We start from the raw sequence: 16,703 nt of genomic DNA on the forward strand, positions 1-16,703 counted from the left end.
CCCCATGTTCTAGAGACTGAGGGATCACCCTGACAGAGCAGGGAGCCTCCAGGCCCCGCCCCGTGCTGTGGCTAATGTCAGTTCTGATTGGTTGGAGCCACTGCCAATATGGTTGTTACACGCTTTGAATACTCCCTCGGGGACGCCCATTACTCACACTTTCACTGACCGCGGGACCTCGCTGCCTGCCTCGGTTTGAGTCTCGATTCCACAACTTCTGGGTTCTGTGCCCTGGAACAATTTGCTTCGCCCTCTGTGCCTCGGCATCCTCATCTCTAAAATGGGGGTGCGAACCACAGCTACCTCAGAGAATTGTTACCTTCCCAGTTGTTAGCTTTAACTTTTAACGCTATTTAGAATAGCCCTGGGATATAGGAAGCACAATATAAGTGTTTGCTACAGAAAAGGTATACGTACATAAGTGAGGCGCCTGGGGCCCGAAGAAGTTAAGTTAATAAGAGAGCCTACATTCGAACCAGGGACACAAGGCTCTTCTTACTGCCCTATCCCACCTTCCTGCAGGCAAGTTTCTTTTCTTCAAAGACTTCATGGTGACAATAACAGGGGGAAGTTGAGCGTTTGCTTCAATTGGGTGCCAACACCAGAACCAGTAGATGTCCCTGAAATCTCGGTTTTTCACCGAGTTGACTGACTGACACGAGTCCCCAGGTTACAAGAACCTGGATGTCTGGCTGGATGCGAAGGCTCCCACTGACCTCAGGCCTGATTCTATGCCAACCCCCAACTCGGCCTCCATGGCTGCCCAAAATGAGTAGAAGTTGATTCAGAAGGAAGAAAAGAAACTTTAAAAAGTTGTAGTGGACATACAGAGCAATGCTGTCTCCTAGAAATGTTTGCGACAATGGGAATGCTCTATCTGTGCTGTCCAGTACAGTAGCCACTGGCCACAGGTGGCCACTGAGCACTTGAAATGTGTCTAGCGCAGTGGAGGGATTGAGTTTTACATTTTATTTCATTTCTAGTTATTTAATTTTTATTGTAGAGAGCCATGCGTGCCAAGTGGAGACTAGAATGGACAGCATGCCTGTAGAGTATAAAGAGCTGTAGAGAGTGAGAAGGTTGAGGGGGGTCTGAGAAAACCAGTTTTGAGACCACATTTCACTTATAATTCAGCCTAAAAATGAAAGACCTGAGGTGTGCATATCAGCTGGCAGCTCTGTTTATCTGTGACACCTTTTGTGTCCTCGGTCCCCTTCCTGTGACCTGACCCAGACCAACCACATCCTCTCAGTGAGGACCAGATCAGAGAGGCAAGTTTTGAGGCCAAGGCTTTCAGATGTCTTCATGGCGCAGGAAGCTGCCTTTCTAGGTCTCTCTGCTCTGTTCTCTCACCGGCTGCCCCCGTGACACATCTTACTCTCTCTTGCTCTCTATCTCCTTCCAGTTCTTTCTTTCTCCTAACTTCCCCCCTCCTGGTCTCCTGTATGCTTCACTCACCTTTTAAAAATTTTTAAAAAATATTTTATTTATTTGAGAGAGAGAGAGAGAGAGAGAGAGAGAGCATGAATGGGGGAGGGGAAGGGGCAGAGGAGCCCAACGTGGGGCTGGATCCTGGAACCCTGGGATCATGACCTGAGCCGAAGGCAGACGCCTAACTGACTGAGCCACCCAGGAATCCCCTGCACTCACCTTCTTTCGTGTTCTTCCTCTGCACCTCTTTTTTCCTGCCGGCCTTCTTCCTGCCTCCTCCTTTCTGCCTCTTGCTTTGCTTTGTCCAGATGCCCTGACACCCGTTTACCTTTGCTCGTCTTTCCCTGCCTTTCTCTCTTCCCCGCCCTTCTCTGAGCCTCATCCCACTCCTATTCTCGGGATCTCCTTGTAACCATGTCCCCTTTCTTCCCCGTCCCTGCACAATTCTCCTTTGCCCTGCCCTGTCCCCATCCCAGCTCTCCTACCCGATTTTCTCTCCCGACCCTACTCTCTTTTGCTTCTCTACCTGCAGATCTACGAGTATCGGAACGGCCAGCAGGAGGTGGAGAGTCCCTTCCAGGGACGTCTGCAGTGGAATGGGAGCAAAGACTTACAGGACGTGTCCATCACTGTGCTTAACGTCACTCTGAATGACTCCGGCCTCTACACCTGCAACGTGTCCCGGGAGTTTGCTTTTGAGGCGCATCGCCCCTTTGTGAAAACTACACGGCTGATCCCTCTCCGAGTCACCGAGGAGGGTGAGGCTGGGGCAGAGGGTCTCCAGGGTGCCCTGCTCTTGGGGGAGGGAGGACAGTGGGCTTCCACCCAAATGACACCCTTGCAGAGTGCAAAACCCATATATCGAGAGTGGCGATACCTAAAAATGTCAGCATTGACTTGTCTTCCTGTAGCGGCCAGTTTCCTGCAAACTGCCTGATAGCTTGCCTCTCTGTGCCTTTCTTCAGAGCAGAAAGGCTCAGGGATGACAGCAGAATGACCTCTTCCTTCACCCCCTAACTCTCATCCTTAGAGAAGGAGGACAGCCTCCATAAAGCCCAAAGCTGCCAAATCAGCTGCACGTGCTTCTCTGGCTTGTGTTGAATCCCTGACTCGCTGGGCACAGGGAATGCTCATGAGGTCATCTAGAGGTCCTCAAACCCTTCTGTATGTAAGCCATACACATCCCTGAACTAGCGGTGCTCAAACTTCAGCAAGCCTCAAAATCCCCTGCAGGACTTTTAAAAACGCAGACCTTCTGATTCTGTAGATAGAGCTTGGGAATTTGCACGTCTAACAAATTGCCAGGAGATGCCCCAGCTGCCGGGGACCACACTTTGAGAACCACTCCTCTAAACCAAAGTTGACTGCCTTTTGTCTTCTGTTCCCCTCCCCCCAAATAATCACGCAAGCAATCTCCTCCTTCCCCATCCCCAGCATCTCTCATTCCATAACCTCATTCTCAACTGGGAGAACAAACTTTCTAGTCTTTAGTTTAAAATCTTCAGATTTCCCACAGCTAGTTTCTTGTTGGGGTGGGAGGTGCGGGGAAGCCCTTTCATCAACCCAACTCAAAAGTTTCTCTTTTAATCCAGTCCAGAATCCAGGGCGAAGTTTGAGTGTTCTCATGCACGGTCCTTGTGCTTCCTTCCTTCCTTCCTTTCTTTCTTTCTTTCTTTTTTTTTTTTTAAAGATTTTATTTATTTCTTTGACAGAGATTACAAGTAGGCAGAGAGGCAGGCAGAAAGAGAGAGAGAGAGAGGGAAGCAGGCTCCCTGCTGAGCAGAGAGCCTGACGCGGGACTCGATCCCGGGATGCTGGGATCATGACCTGAGCTGAAGGCAGAGGCTTAACCCACTGAGCCACCCGGGTGCCCTGGTCCTTGTTCTTTCAAGGGACTCCAGGAACTGTGGCTCCTAGCCCCTTGCCAACACTCCTTCACGTGTCAGAAGAGTGATATATGCACATTCTTGTGTGTTTTCTCATCCAGGTTCAATGATGGTCCCATTTCTCTTAGCCTGTTCTCAGGCAGTCTGTTTCCAGCATCTTCTTAGCATTATCGCTGCTTCAAGATACCAGGTGGTGAGAAGGCAAAAGGTGTGGGGCTTGAAAGAAGAGGTCAAAGTCAAGATAGGGCATTTCCTAGGAGTTCCAAGAATCCCGACTTCCAAACCACAAGTGTGTGTTTTTCTCATGTTATTGTGATAGAATTTATAATGCAAACTTGAGAGCGAATGGCAGGTTAAGAGGTCATGATTTTGTCCTGATGTGGGCACTATGATTCAAATGGAAGATAGGTCAGTTCTAAACGTGCAGAAGCACTCTCAGACCACTGGCGTTTAGACCTGATGAGCCGTTTTCCCCCTCTGGGCCCATCTCCTCTTGTGTACAATGAGTGTGTTGGCCTGGAAGCTCTCTAAGGTATTTTTCTGTTCAGAAGTTCCATTAGCCTCTCTGTTTACACACCTCTTCTCCCCGGGGAGCAGGGGCTGGCGCCCTCTGCTGCTCACCATGGGGAACTGCTGGCTGCTGGCAGCCGGGCACTAGAAAGGTGCCTGTCTGCACCCACTGCGCTCCCAGGCTTTTGCCTCCAGAGACCCTCACGCAGCCAGTGGAAGGTGTGCCAAAGCTGAACCAGTCCGCCTGCTGGGCGCCAGAGCCAGGCTTGGGTAAGAATAGAAGGAAAACAAGTTTGTTGTTGGAACCACAGATCCTCTTGGGATGCTAGGACTGGAAGGAAGCTGGGCTCTCATTTCATCCAGGGGTTCTGAGCAAAGAGCAGGCGTCGGAATCGCCCAGGGGGCTTGTCTTCCGTGTAGACATCTCAGTACCACTCTTGTGGGTATGAGTTTGGAGGGTTGGAGTGGGGTCTGGCGTATGTCAGTAGAAATGACTCCCTCGGTGATTGACTGGAGGGTGCAGCTCTGGTGTCCCTCATTTTGTGGTGGGGAGATCAGTGAGGGGCTTTCCCAGAGACGTGAAGCAAATTAGCACTAGACGCAGGACTCCAAGCCAGATCTTTTGCCCACCAGGCTAGCTCTATGTCCATGGCATCTTCTTCTACCACCATCACACTCCCTGCTACTCTTTCTTTTCCATTTCATAACTTTTTTCCTTCCCTCTTCCCATCCCCCACTCCTTCTCTTCCCCTCGCCTTCCTTTCCCACTCCCCCTACCCCATCCTTTCCTTTCCCTTCCCTCCTCTTCCTCTCTTTCTCTTCCTCAGTGACCCCCTGGCAGCCCCCGAGAATACCTTCCCTCCAGATACTCACTGGTCTCATAAGGCTCAGAGCCACATGCCCCACCATGACATGCCCCACTGCATGTCCTCCATTCCAATAGTCTCCCAGAATCTCTCTGGTTTTCTTTGTTCAAGCTGAAATTATCCTCCCCTAAGCTCTGGCCTCTTGGCTCTAAGACAAAAATCGGAGGTCTTTTTACCTAGAAGTGAGTAAAAATAGTGAGCCTAAATACCTTCTTGTGTTACTACTTTGGGCTATTGCATTAATACAATGCGTGCTTTAAGATGAATATGTCCTAAATCAGGTAGTGTCGAGGCCACGAAAAGACATTTGATGTGTATGGTGTTCTTCTGGGCTTCAAGATGCATCTCTGACCTCCAGCTCCAGGAGGTCCAGCATCCAGGAAACCTGGATGATCGTGGAGCCTTTAGACCGCTTCTCTGAGCTGAGCGTCTTGGCAATGGCTATTCTGTGCTTTCAATGAGCTAATGAGCGAGGCCTTATGGATGACTGGGGCTATGAATAACCAAGGACCATGAATCTAATGTACGGGTAGGAGTTAGCAACGGGAGACGTGCCTAAAACCTTCCTTCCCACTAGAAAGGAAGATCTGTCAGGACACTCGCCATAGAGTGTGTCTTAATTGTTGTTTTGGTTGGCTGTGAAACAAAGATCAATATTTATTTATATGCATTCATTCAACAAATACTTATGGAGTACTTCAAATATTCCAGGATTAGACAACAGGCTGATAATTCAGAAATAAGTAAAATATGTTCTTAATAAGCCCACCATCAGTAGGGAAGACAGAGAAACCCCTGACAGTACACCCCGAGGAGTGTCACGACGGACGAGGACAAGTGCACGGAGGAGGACACCTTCTACATGAGAGGCTGAGGAAGGCTTCACAGCCCGGGCCTTCGGTGGCATCTGGGAGAGTGGTCGGGGGACTGAAAAGCAGGAGGGGATGTTGAGACAGAGGTAGCAGAGTGAGGTGCAGTCCCATCGAGGAGTAGGAAAGGGTTTGGATAGATGTCTGCAGATCCCAAAAGACCACAGTGTATATGGGAGGGGACGTTTTGCCGGTGCGTCGGATGGCGATGAGGAGAGAAGGGCCCGCGATGAATGGTCTCACGTGCCGCATTCACAGGGTTCAGTCTTTCTCCCGAGGGCGGCGGGGAACACGGAAGGTTCTAAGCACGACAAAGGCGGGATCATATTTGTGTTTCAGAAAGTCTGGGTAGTACATGGAATGCTCCAATTCTCATTTCTGTTTGGGTTTGGGATGGCGTGGAAGGTAGACGGTGGGAAGGACCCCGTTTCCAGTCTGGTCTTGTAGAGAACACGTCCAGCTCACGGGGCTGGCTCACTGCTCTGGCCCCACGCTCTCTCCCTCTGCCACTCCGATGTCAGAGGACCAAGGTGGCTGAACTAGACACGTTCCCCATATCTGTGTAGACCATCACATCACACCAGACGTTCTGGAACACAGAAGGTAATGTCATGGTGGGAACGGTTACCCTGACCTTACATTTTAGGGAGATGAGTCTCCAATAAGGGATATGACTCTTCACATAAAATCCGGACCCAGCTTTTATCTCTCACTCAGTTCCCAGATTCCTTCCATGGTTCTGTGACTTCTTCCACTCCTCATTCCTCCGCACCGCCCGCTCCAGAAGGAATTCGGTGAGCAAGCGGGCAGAGAGGAGTGTCAGAGGGTATTAAATCTCTCTGACATCTTCTCGAGTTCCTTAGCCCCAGGGCTTATTTAAGTGACACTTAAAAATAGGTCTCATATATCTTGGAGCCAGTGACAGCTCTGGCTTTGTTGGGTGTGCATATTCTGAAACCGCTGTCCCCCTTGCAGCTGGAGAAGACTTCACCTCTGTGGTCTCGGAGATCATGATGTACATCCTCCTGGTCTTCCTCACCTTGTGGCTGCTCATCGAGATGATATATTGCTACAGGAAGGTCTCAAAGGCCGAAGAGGCAGCCCAAGAAAACGCGTAAGTTCTAAGACGCCAAAAATAAGGCTAACGGGCACCTTCAGAGCGCTTGCCCTCACTGTCAAGGCGCTAAGCAATTGACACGGTCCTCTGCTCTCCTCACTACGACCATCGAGGTAGGCAGCATCGATACACCCATTTTAGAGCTGAGACAACTGAGCCCGGGAGAGTTTGCCCAAGATCATTATAAAGGGCAAAGCAAAGTTTTGATTCGTGCCTGCTAACTCTTGACAGGGACACTTAACCTCTGATGTAAAATAAGTCCCATAAGCTACCATCTCAGTCCTATGAGATTATGACCATCTTACAGAGGCTGAAGCGGGCTCATAGAGGTTAAGTGGCTTGCGGGGGCCACACAGATAATGAGAGGAGAGGCTGGGATTGAGGCCTCTTGATTCTAAACTTTTGTGCTCTTTCTGTCACACTCAGCCATTTGCTGTATACTGCGGAGCTCATCAGGCCACCTGAGCACCACCTTTTCTTAGCTAAGGAGCTTGGCAGCAACTGAATACCCAGAGTAGGGCCTCTCATTCTCCAAGGTCCAGACCGTACCGTGGCCATGTTCACCAAGGCCCTAGTCACTTGGGAGTGAGCACATCTGAGAAATGATGGGGTCTGAGGGTCTAAGAGGCCACTCTGGCCTGTTAATTTGGGGAGAGGAAAGCACAGAACGGTCATAGATTTACAACACTAGCAACAATGCAGAGGTGATATGCTAAAAACTGTAGGCAGATAAGATCACCTAAAAATGTTTGATAAAGAAAGTATTTTGCATGATACTATGATCTCAGGGAAGTAAAAATTACAGCTGATATAAGGATAGAAAGTAATGGTATGCTAGGGAAGGTTGTCATTCCTGGTGAAACCTAGGTTCTCGGGTTTTAATGCTTGGACAGAAAGTGCCTACAACTGGACCCGTGCACAAAGCAGTTGGAACCGAGGCCCCCAGCAGAGCCAGGATCCTCCAAAGGCTACAACACATGCCAAGGACAGATGAGAAAACCAGTTGGCCAGCCTGGGGAAAAACCCAAGGAAACTTACCTGTCTTGGCCTGACTCCCAAAGAGAAACAGAAAAGATTCTTGAGAATTAGTAACCACAAGCCTGCAGTCACCACATTTGGGATTTAAATTTAGACTACCTACATGATCCAGGAACCTCTAAGCTGAGAAATTCAATTAAAAAATTAGTCCCCAGACAGCGATAACCATATAGGAGCAAATGGAAAACCCTTCTGAAGGGACCCCCTCTGAGCCGAGGCTTACCAGGGTTCCCCGCGTAAAGCACGGCTGGATCTGATCTCACAGTCTGGTCCAAAGCTAAAAACCAGCACAGGCAAGACAAGGAACAAACAGCAGGATTAAATCCCAGGAACTTCAGACACAAGGACCTGGTAGAATTTTGAAAATACGTTCATTTGAGAGAGTTAAAGCAATAAAATAAAAGCATAAGAATAGAGGCAGTTGCTAAGAAAAACAAACAGGCAGATTTCATTTTATTTTTTCAAGATTTTGTTTATTTATTTGACAGAGAGACATCACTAGTAGGCAGAGAGGCAGGCAGAGGGAGAGAGGAGGAAGCAGGCTCCCCACTGTGCAGAGAGCCCGATGCGGGGCTCGATCCCAGGACCCCGAGATCATGACCTGAGCCGAAAGGGAGAGGTTTAACCGACTGAGCCACCCACGCACCCCACGGACAGGCAGGTTTTAAGTAATTTAAGAAATCTGGAAATGAAAAATAGAGTTGATAAAATTTTAAAATGTGATGGACGGGTTCACCAGAAGATTAGATACGGACAAGCAGGGCCTCAACGTAATTAAGCGGTATGGAGTGAAGCCCAGAGGTCCAAAAAGATGGGCTATCGCGGTGAAACACGAAGGGAGAAAATGAGAACACCCCTTAGAACAGAACGGGCAAAACGGAGGAGAAACGATATTCAGAGATACCGCGGCCGAGGAAAGATTCCTCAGATCCAGGAAGCACGACGTGTCCTGCGCAGCATAAATACTGGACCGAGACACCAGTCATCCCTAAGCCCAAGAAGGGCGGCTACTCAGGTTACCTCCGGCAAATACCAGCGGGGTTAGAACTGCCTGTGATATGAGAAACATGTCTGCTGGCTTCTGCTCAACGTTAACTTGCAGATCCTAGGGAGTGTACTAAGTAAATACAGAGGGGAAAAGAGAGTAAAAATTGTAAGGGAAGACCCCAAAGTATCATGATTCATCCCCAATATAATTATCTATTGTTGGCTGGCAACCCCCTCTGGAGCTTCCCCGCTGTGATGGGAGGGCAGGGAGAGACGGGAGGAAGAGGCAGGCCACTCCAGATGGAATAAACCAGGGAAATTACTTACACGGCTTTTCCTGGGCAGCCACAGGACAAGCCTGCCAGAATCTTAAAGGTTTGTGTAGAGAGAGGCCTTAACTGGGTTCAGACGGGTATATACTGTCCAGATAGTCTCAACACCACATCACTGTCTTCAGACAGTGTGTCTGGGACAGCTTCTGGGAGTGGGGAAGGTAGGCAGAATGCACACTCCAAGAAAAGCCGGGTGGGGAGATTGGGGGGCAGGTGGCTTGACTGCTGGAGTCCAGCTCACGGGTCACCCAGCAACTACGTCCTGCCCGTGACTTCCCCCACCACCTACATAGAAAATCCAAGGGAAGCCATGGACAAACCATTAGAGCCCATGAGCACATTCCACAGGAGGGTAGATACAAATCGAAACACAAAAGTATAAAAACCACCTGTAGTCCAACCACAAACATTTAGAAAAACATGGAAATAGAACATTTGAAAAAAAAAAATTCCATCACAGTGGCAATAAACACTGTCCAGCACCTGGGAATACATTTGATGAAAATGTGCGAGAACTTTCAGAAAATGGCAAAACTTTACTGGAAGACTTAAGACCTAAGTAAATGGGACAATCAGACCTCACTGATACAAACATGGCAATTCTCTCTGAACTTAATCTGTAAATTCAATGACATTTCCACCAAAACCCCTGTTGGATTGTTCAAGGAACTCAGTTAGTGGATCTTAAAAGCCACATGGAAGACCAAAGGGCTAAAACCAAGCGATGCCCAGATTGTGACTCTTTTCTCCACCCGATCTCTGTTGTGTATTAGTCTTTGGTTTTGCCTCTTGGTGGGCAACCTTCTGAACATTCTTTGCTCATGAGCCATCGTTTGCCTATTTCAAAGAAAGAGCACTATTTAGTGAAGGTGGCTGGTAGGACTTTCCCTATCCGATATGAAGATTTCGTATAGAGCTATTAGAGAAAAGAGTTTATCCGTACTGACCTAGGCGTACAGCACAAAGAGAGCAAAGCCGAGAGCCCCCCTCCAAATGGATCACGATAAAAAGATTCCCCATCTCTCACACTAAACAGAAGTAAATTGTGAGTGGATTTAAAGACAAGGTAAAATGTACAACTGAAAAAGCCTATCACGGGAAAATAGAAGACACTATCTTCATTACCTTAGGAGAGAGGGTTTCTTAAAATGCAAAAGGCATGAAGAGGAAAGAAGGGTAATTTTCATGACACTATATATGAAAATCAGTGTAGAGACAACAGACCCGGAGAAGATATTTTCAAGACATGAAGCCATCAAAGAAAAATCCAGGGGTGCGTGAGGGGCTCAGTCAGTTAAGAGGCTGACTCTTTATTTTGGCTCCAGTCATGATCTCAGGGTCCTGGGACTGAGTTCCATGCTCAGTGGGGAGATTGCTTCAGGACTGATTCTCTCTCTCTCCTGCTGCCCCTCCCCCTAAAAGAAATAAACAAAACCAAGGGAAAAGAAAAGGAAAGGAAAGATCCATGAGAAAAAGACAGGAAAACTGGGAAAGCACATGAACGAATTACAGAAGCAGAAACCCGAATCACTTAAAAACTTACGGCGTTAGCAGTAATCAGGGAAATGGATATTAAAGCAACTATAAAATATAATTTCACACCCCACAGTGTGGTCAGCATTCAAGCCTGATGCCCATGTGGATCAATGAGAAGATTCATGCATTGCTAGGGGAAGGGAAAAAAAACAGACAGTGCCTAGTATTCTAGTCCCTGCTGAAAGGGACATTCTAGTTTTCTCCTGGGAAACAGAGGCAGAAGGAAATGCGGAGCTGGTCTGCAGACATCCTTGTTCCTGTGCCCCGCTCCTTCCCCTTTCTTGGGTTCCCACCGCTGGGTAAGAAAGTACTGATTCTCTTCTCTGGTCTGCCCTCCTCCAGGTCTGACTACCTTGCCATCCCGTCTGAGAACAAAGAGAGCTCGGCCGTACCCGTGGAGGAATAGAGGCGTCCACCTGGGGTGACGTACAGGGAAGGGCCGGGGACAGTGCATCCAGACGGCCGCTGGTGCAAGTGACTGTGTCCATCCACACCCAAGTGACTTTACATCTGAACCCTTAGATTTCTACCCTACCCAGAGTCCCCACCCTCAGGGTACTACCTTAAGTCGATGATACCCAGGTCACAAAGCTCTACGTCAAGCCCTTCAGAAGGTGAATTGCTTTGGCCTGAGTGTTGGAGCAACTTGAACTTCTTTCCCATCATGACAAAAACTCCCCCACTCCCTCCTTTGTAAGGATTGTGGATTTGGTCAGAGTCTTCGGCTGGGCTGGACTGGGCCAGGCTGGAAATTCTCAGTGAGCTGTTTTATCATTGGTAGGTGGTCTGGACCCCGAGGGACGGGATATTCCAGATTCAGTGATATCAACGGCATCAGGAGTGTGCCCCAGGGGCCACATCGCTTTGCCTCCTGCATCCATCCTTCTAGTCACTCATATCTGCTCACGTCTGAACTTTCACCTCTGACTTCATAACTCCATCAGACGTCTGCACACCCTCAGGCTTTGCCAGAACCGAGGAGCCAACATTTCTATGTGGACTCAAACTCACCCTGTTCTAGCTTTCAAGCGAGGAGCTCCCATGCCAACCGGACTTCCTCTCTGGGCTCCAAATGACTCTGTACAAATGCTGGAGATGGCACATCCCTCTGTCCCTAACTGGCTGGAACTGGCTCGTCCTTCCTTGCTGCAGGTGAACGGATGTCTTCATGGAAGGAAGCGGGAATGATTAATTCGGGTTAAAGCAAGAGTGTCATGAAGTGGGATTCCTTGAAGCCAGTTTTTTCAAGTCCCTGGCCCACCTGACTAGAGCAACAGAGCAAAGCATGCCTTTCTAGGTTCTTCAGTGATAGAAAGTTTACTAAGCCTGGACCAAAATGTTCTCGGAACTTGGTACCCTAGGGCTCGATCCCGATAGGTCTCTAAGGCCTAAGCTGGGCTCAGTCCTTCAAGAAGCCAAAGACAGAAGTGGCTCTTAAAAGTCATGCAACATGTTCATAACCCTATTAGGGTAGTGCGGGTGTACCCTCCAAGGGGAGCACCCACCTGAGATAGCTGGGAAGCACTATTTCCCTGTCGGCATTGGAACAGAAATTCCTAAATTCTTCCTCTCAAAATTCCTGTAGATCAGTATTATTCCTCATTTCACAGGAGGCAACTGGGACTCCAGACCGGGCTCAACTGAGTAAGAGACTTCAGAGGCTAACCTGGAGCATAGTAAGCCTTAGATGCTATCCAGTCGGGACTTTCAGAGACGGGATGATTTTGGTTTTAAAAAGACCTTGAAACTGAGCTTGGCTGTGGCCATGCCTCATCCCCAAGCACGGGGGTGGGTTGGGGGGTGGGCTTGGATTGCCTGGCTAAGGTTAACTCTGATAGTGTCAGGTAACTGGAAACCGGCTGAAAGGCCCAGAGTAGGACATGGGGCGGACTGGAAGCATTTCCTCAGTGAACATAAAGAATCTTCCAGAAGGACGTTGCCTCTGGGAATACTTAAACTAAGAAATGTGCTTTTTAGGCTTAGATGGGTGACACGTGAATGAGTGAAGAGACGGGCAGGGCTAGGTGACTTCCAAATATTCCACCCACGAATCCATGATGTCTCTCGCTGTTGGTTATTTTTCTGGATTTTGGGAGAGCAGAGGAACACTGAAAAAATTTTAGTCAGTGTCTCATTTCATTTCAACCGAGTGACTGGTCCAAGTGTGATGTCCTTCAGCACCCAGTGAGGAGGAAAGGGAAGGCTGCTTTACGGGATATGAAGGCTCGTCGGCAGCAGGGCCCAGGCAGTGACAGGTCCCTCAGATCTGGGGGAATGTGTGAGGGCAAGAGCACACTCCACTGGCTCTGGGGCTCACGCGACAAACCTGTTTTTCTTTCAACTCTTCCATCCTTGGGAGGATCTGCTTGAAAGAAGTCCTTGTTCACATCTTCAAGAGTCCAATTTTATTGGAGAAAATACTTTCAGTAAACTCAAGCAAGGTCTTTCTCATCGGTAATTTCCCACACAATTCCTCTGAAATAGGGGGCAGAATATAGACCATTTTTCGTACTTTGTAATGAGGAAGAGAGTTGGGCCCAGATTCCTGTGAGTTCCAGTCCCGTGGCTGGTGGATGGCCGAGCCTCCAGCAGAAGCAAGCTACTTCCTACCAGCCGACCCTCCTCTTGCTTCCAGGAGACCACGCGCCTGACTCGTAATCAAGTAGTACGCACGATGGCTGTTTCTGTCCTTTTTCAAAAGCCCAACTCAAGTATTTCCTGAGTGGTTTGGTTTTTTTGTTTTTTTAAGATTTTATTTATTTATTTGACAAAGAGACATCACTAGTAGGCAGCAGGCAGGGAGAGAGGAGGAAGCAGGCTCCCCGCCGAGCAGAGAGCCCGATGCGGGGCTCGATCCCAGGACCCTGAGATCATGACCTGGGCCGAAGGCAGAGGCTCAACCCATGGAGCCACCCAGGCGCCCCTCCTGAGTGGTTTTTAACGAATTCAACGGCACCTGTCATTTTCTCCCCTTCTTCATCTTTTACAAGGAACCTTCTCAATTCTTTCCCTTTCCTAACCTCTCCACCCCTCTCATCCTTAATTCTGCCGTGAGAGCAACATGGCTTACGCAGCGCTTTCATTTCCGCTACTTTAGTTCTCTTCCACAGCTAGTCCTGTGAGGCGGGTATTACCGTGGGTATTACCGTACCCAGGTATCAGCCGAGCACACTGAGGCTGTGTGAGGGCAGCAGCTTTACCACATCCTGCCTTCATACAGCTGGGAGGTGGAGAGCTGCGGTCGGGTCTTCTCTGGACTCCTGGCCCAGCTCCTTTTCCACCAGGACCGCCGCTGCTTTCTTCCGCTGTTGAACTTCGTCTCCTCTCCGCCTCTCTTGCCGGGGTTGGACCCCGCTCGCCGCTACCCCTCAACTGCTCCTCTGACGCTTTGCATCTTAGCGGTGCTCGCGACGTGCTTTGAGAGTCTGTCTTGTTTCGGTTTTCCCTCTCTGGCTGGTTTGCGCACCACTCTTTCTCCCGAATGGCAACTCAGCTCCTTCCCGGGAGGCTTGATCAGGACTACAAACCCTGCGATCCCCAGCCTGCTTCAGATCCTCCCCATATTCCTGGAGGAGCCAGACCCAGTGTGCATTGCTCTGGAAGCTTCGTCTGGCATGTTGTTCTTATTAAAGGGCTTAGAAATGTTCTCAAGGGCTATTCTACTTTAGGAACCCCACCTGCTGCCTTGGTGCTGCGTATTTCCCACGACGGATCCCTCAATGACACAATTCACCGAAAGCCAGGCCAGGCTGGCTCTGGTTTTTCTTTTCCTACTGCTAGAACAGCCAAGAACTTGATTGCTCAACTCGGCTGGCGCTGTAGACACCCTGCCCTACGGACCTTTACTGCCCGCTTGGTCTTCTCGCACAGCCCCAGCTCCCGCATGTTAATACTGTGACTGTCAGGGCCCGTCCCTTCCCCAGCCTTTACTTTCCATCTGTTTAAAAGCATTCTCCTTTCCTTCCTCCATCCCCCAACATTGCCGATTCTCTGAGTTTTTCTCTTTCGATGCCCAACTACACAGGTTAGTAGGAAGGGGATTTCTCAAAGCAGGAATATGCTGGAGAAACGAGGATGGCAGTGGATGGCCGAGGGGCAGGAGGAGGTCCTTCCCCTCACCCACAAAACTACTAGATCAAAAAGTAAAGGACCTCTAACCCAGGATCTGCGAACCTACCTGACACCAGGGGGCAGAGGCTGTGTGACTGGCATCCCTGTGGGAAGAGGGAAGCCCAGACACATTTCAGAACAGACCTTGGTTCCCCTTTCCCAAGTTCACACAGAAAGGGAAAAACAAAACACCAACAAAAAGCCTTCCTCTCCCCTCCTTTTGTGAATGAAAGGTCCCTAAGCCAGTGAATTCACCTAGTCCCTGCGAGTGTATCTGAGTAGTACCGGTGTGTTCACCCTCCGACCGCCCATCTCTCCTGCATTTCCGCACGCACTGTCTCAAGCATCAGGCCAGAGCCTCTGTGTGCCCCGCCGCCTTAGGTCGGAAAAATACCATCAGCCAAGCTCTTCCTAATCTCTGAAAGTCCGGCATGGTAGATAACTCATGTTGAGCTCGCTTACTTGTGAGTTTAGAGTAGGACCCAGTAGATAAGCACATGAACCGAGTCTGAATTGTGGTAGATCAGACTCCACCCCTCTCCTAGGCCAGCTAAGCCTCAAAGCTGGTTCATAGCCTTCTCCCCCCTGCATCACTATCCGGCAAGAGCTGCATCCGCTGGGCAGGGGCGCTGCGGAAGCCGGAGCGCTCCTCGATTTGGAACAGCATCAAACACTCAGCCGACTCCTGCAGTCCCGCAACTGATACATCTCTTTGCCACATCATCCTCTTCCTTATTGCTTTTTGATTTTCCACAGCCAAGCTTTTTCCAAACCCTAGAAACGTTGTTCCTGATCACCCACGCTCTCCACAGCCTAACGCCAGTAGGTAGTGTTTTTCAGGAAATACCCCGTTTGTGTCAATAAAGTGTCTCTAAACGCACTTGCTCTGGTTTTGCTGTGTGTATCTGCTGTCTGTACTATGGCTTCTACCTCCCTCCCCAGCCCGTGCCAACTCCGTAACTCCCCATCGGTGGTATCTTCCTGCAGAGCAAAAAATGCATTTAGCAGTCTAGAACTAAATGGTACACGTGTGTGATGCAGCCCTCCTTCCCTCTCCAAATCAAAGGAACGCCAGAGTTGCCAGTGTTCCCTCCTGTCGGACACCCACTAAGTTTCCCATCACGTGGTGAGGGTGTAACTCCAAGACAGACAGGCCTAATGAGGGGAGGGGCCAGACTCCTCAACCAGTCTAGGCTAACAAGGAAATAAGGCAAAGCGGTCTCCTGATGTCCACCTTCCTGGAAGGGCCAAGGCACAAAAGGGAAAAGTTGAGTGAGATGTTGTCCCTGGGAGTCACAGCATGTGATAACAGGCTCCTACGGTAATGGTACTGCTGGGCGCTCCTAGGGTGGGGGGGCAGTCGGTTGAACATCCTACTCTTGGTTTTGGCTCAAGTCGTGATCTCAGGGTCGTGAGACTGAGCCCCACTTTGATTCTCTCCCTTTCCTTCTGGTCCTCCCCCTGATAAATAAATCTTTCAAAGAAAAGTACGGTTAATAAGGAAAAAAAATTTTCTTAGTATAGTACTTGCCACTCTATGAAGAAACACACACACACTGGGGCACCTGGGTTGGCTCAGTGGGTTAAAGCCTCTGCCTTTGGCTCAGGTCATGATCTCAGGGTCCTGGGATCGAGTCTCTCATCGTGCTCTCTGATCAACGGGGAGCTTGCTTCCTCCTCTCTCTCTGCCTGCCTCTCTACCTACTTGTGATCTCTTAAATAAAATCTTTAAAAAAAATGAATAAAATAAACAAAGTAATTAAATAAATAAAATCTTTAAAAAAAAGACACATATTTTATATTATCTCTAAAAACTGAGGCTTAGAATAATGGATGGGGACCAAGGTCACACACCTGCAAAGTATTGTTCCTGCAATCCATACTCTGGTCTGATTCGAAGACTTCTTATCCATCTGACTTATCAGGCTGCCTGCCTTCCCAGGAAAGGGCATCCTAGACATGTGTATGAGCATGCACGCACACACACACATACACACACACCCCCCTACATGCACCACGCC

The 16,703-nt window shown here is 49.2% G+C and overlaps 1 protein-coding gene across 2 annotated transcripts in view; it reads left to right on the forward strand.

Annotated features, from left to right (window-relative positions):
- SCN3B (sodium voltage-gated channel beta subunit 3) overlaps positions 1-10,978 on the forward strand; it is a gene marked incomplete at both ends in the record, with an annotated part of 19,274 nt that extends 8,296 nt beyond the window's left edge. For both annotated transcript variants that reach the window (XM_080815565.1, XM_080815564.1), the window contains 3 exons: positions 1,964-2,189; positions 6,538-6,676; positions 10,915-10,978. In XM_080815565.1, coding sequence (XP_080671691.1) covers positions 1,964-2,189; positions 6,538-6,676; positions 10,915-10,978 — 429 coding nt within the window. The remainder of the gene's footprint in view (positions 1-1,963; positions 2,190-6,537; positions 6,677-10,914) is intronic.
- Between the last annotated feature and the right edge of the window lie 5,725 nt (positions 10,979-16,703).

This window comes from Martes martes (assembly GCF_963455335.1).
Source record: "Martes martes genome assembly, chromosome: 10".
NCBI classification, from domain to species: Eukaryota; Metazoa; Chordata; class Mammalia; order Carnivora; family Mustelidae; genus Martes; species Martes martes.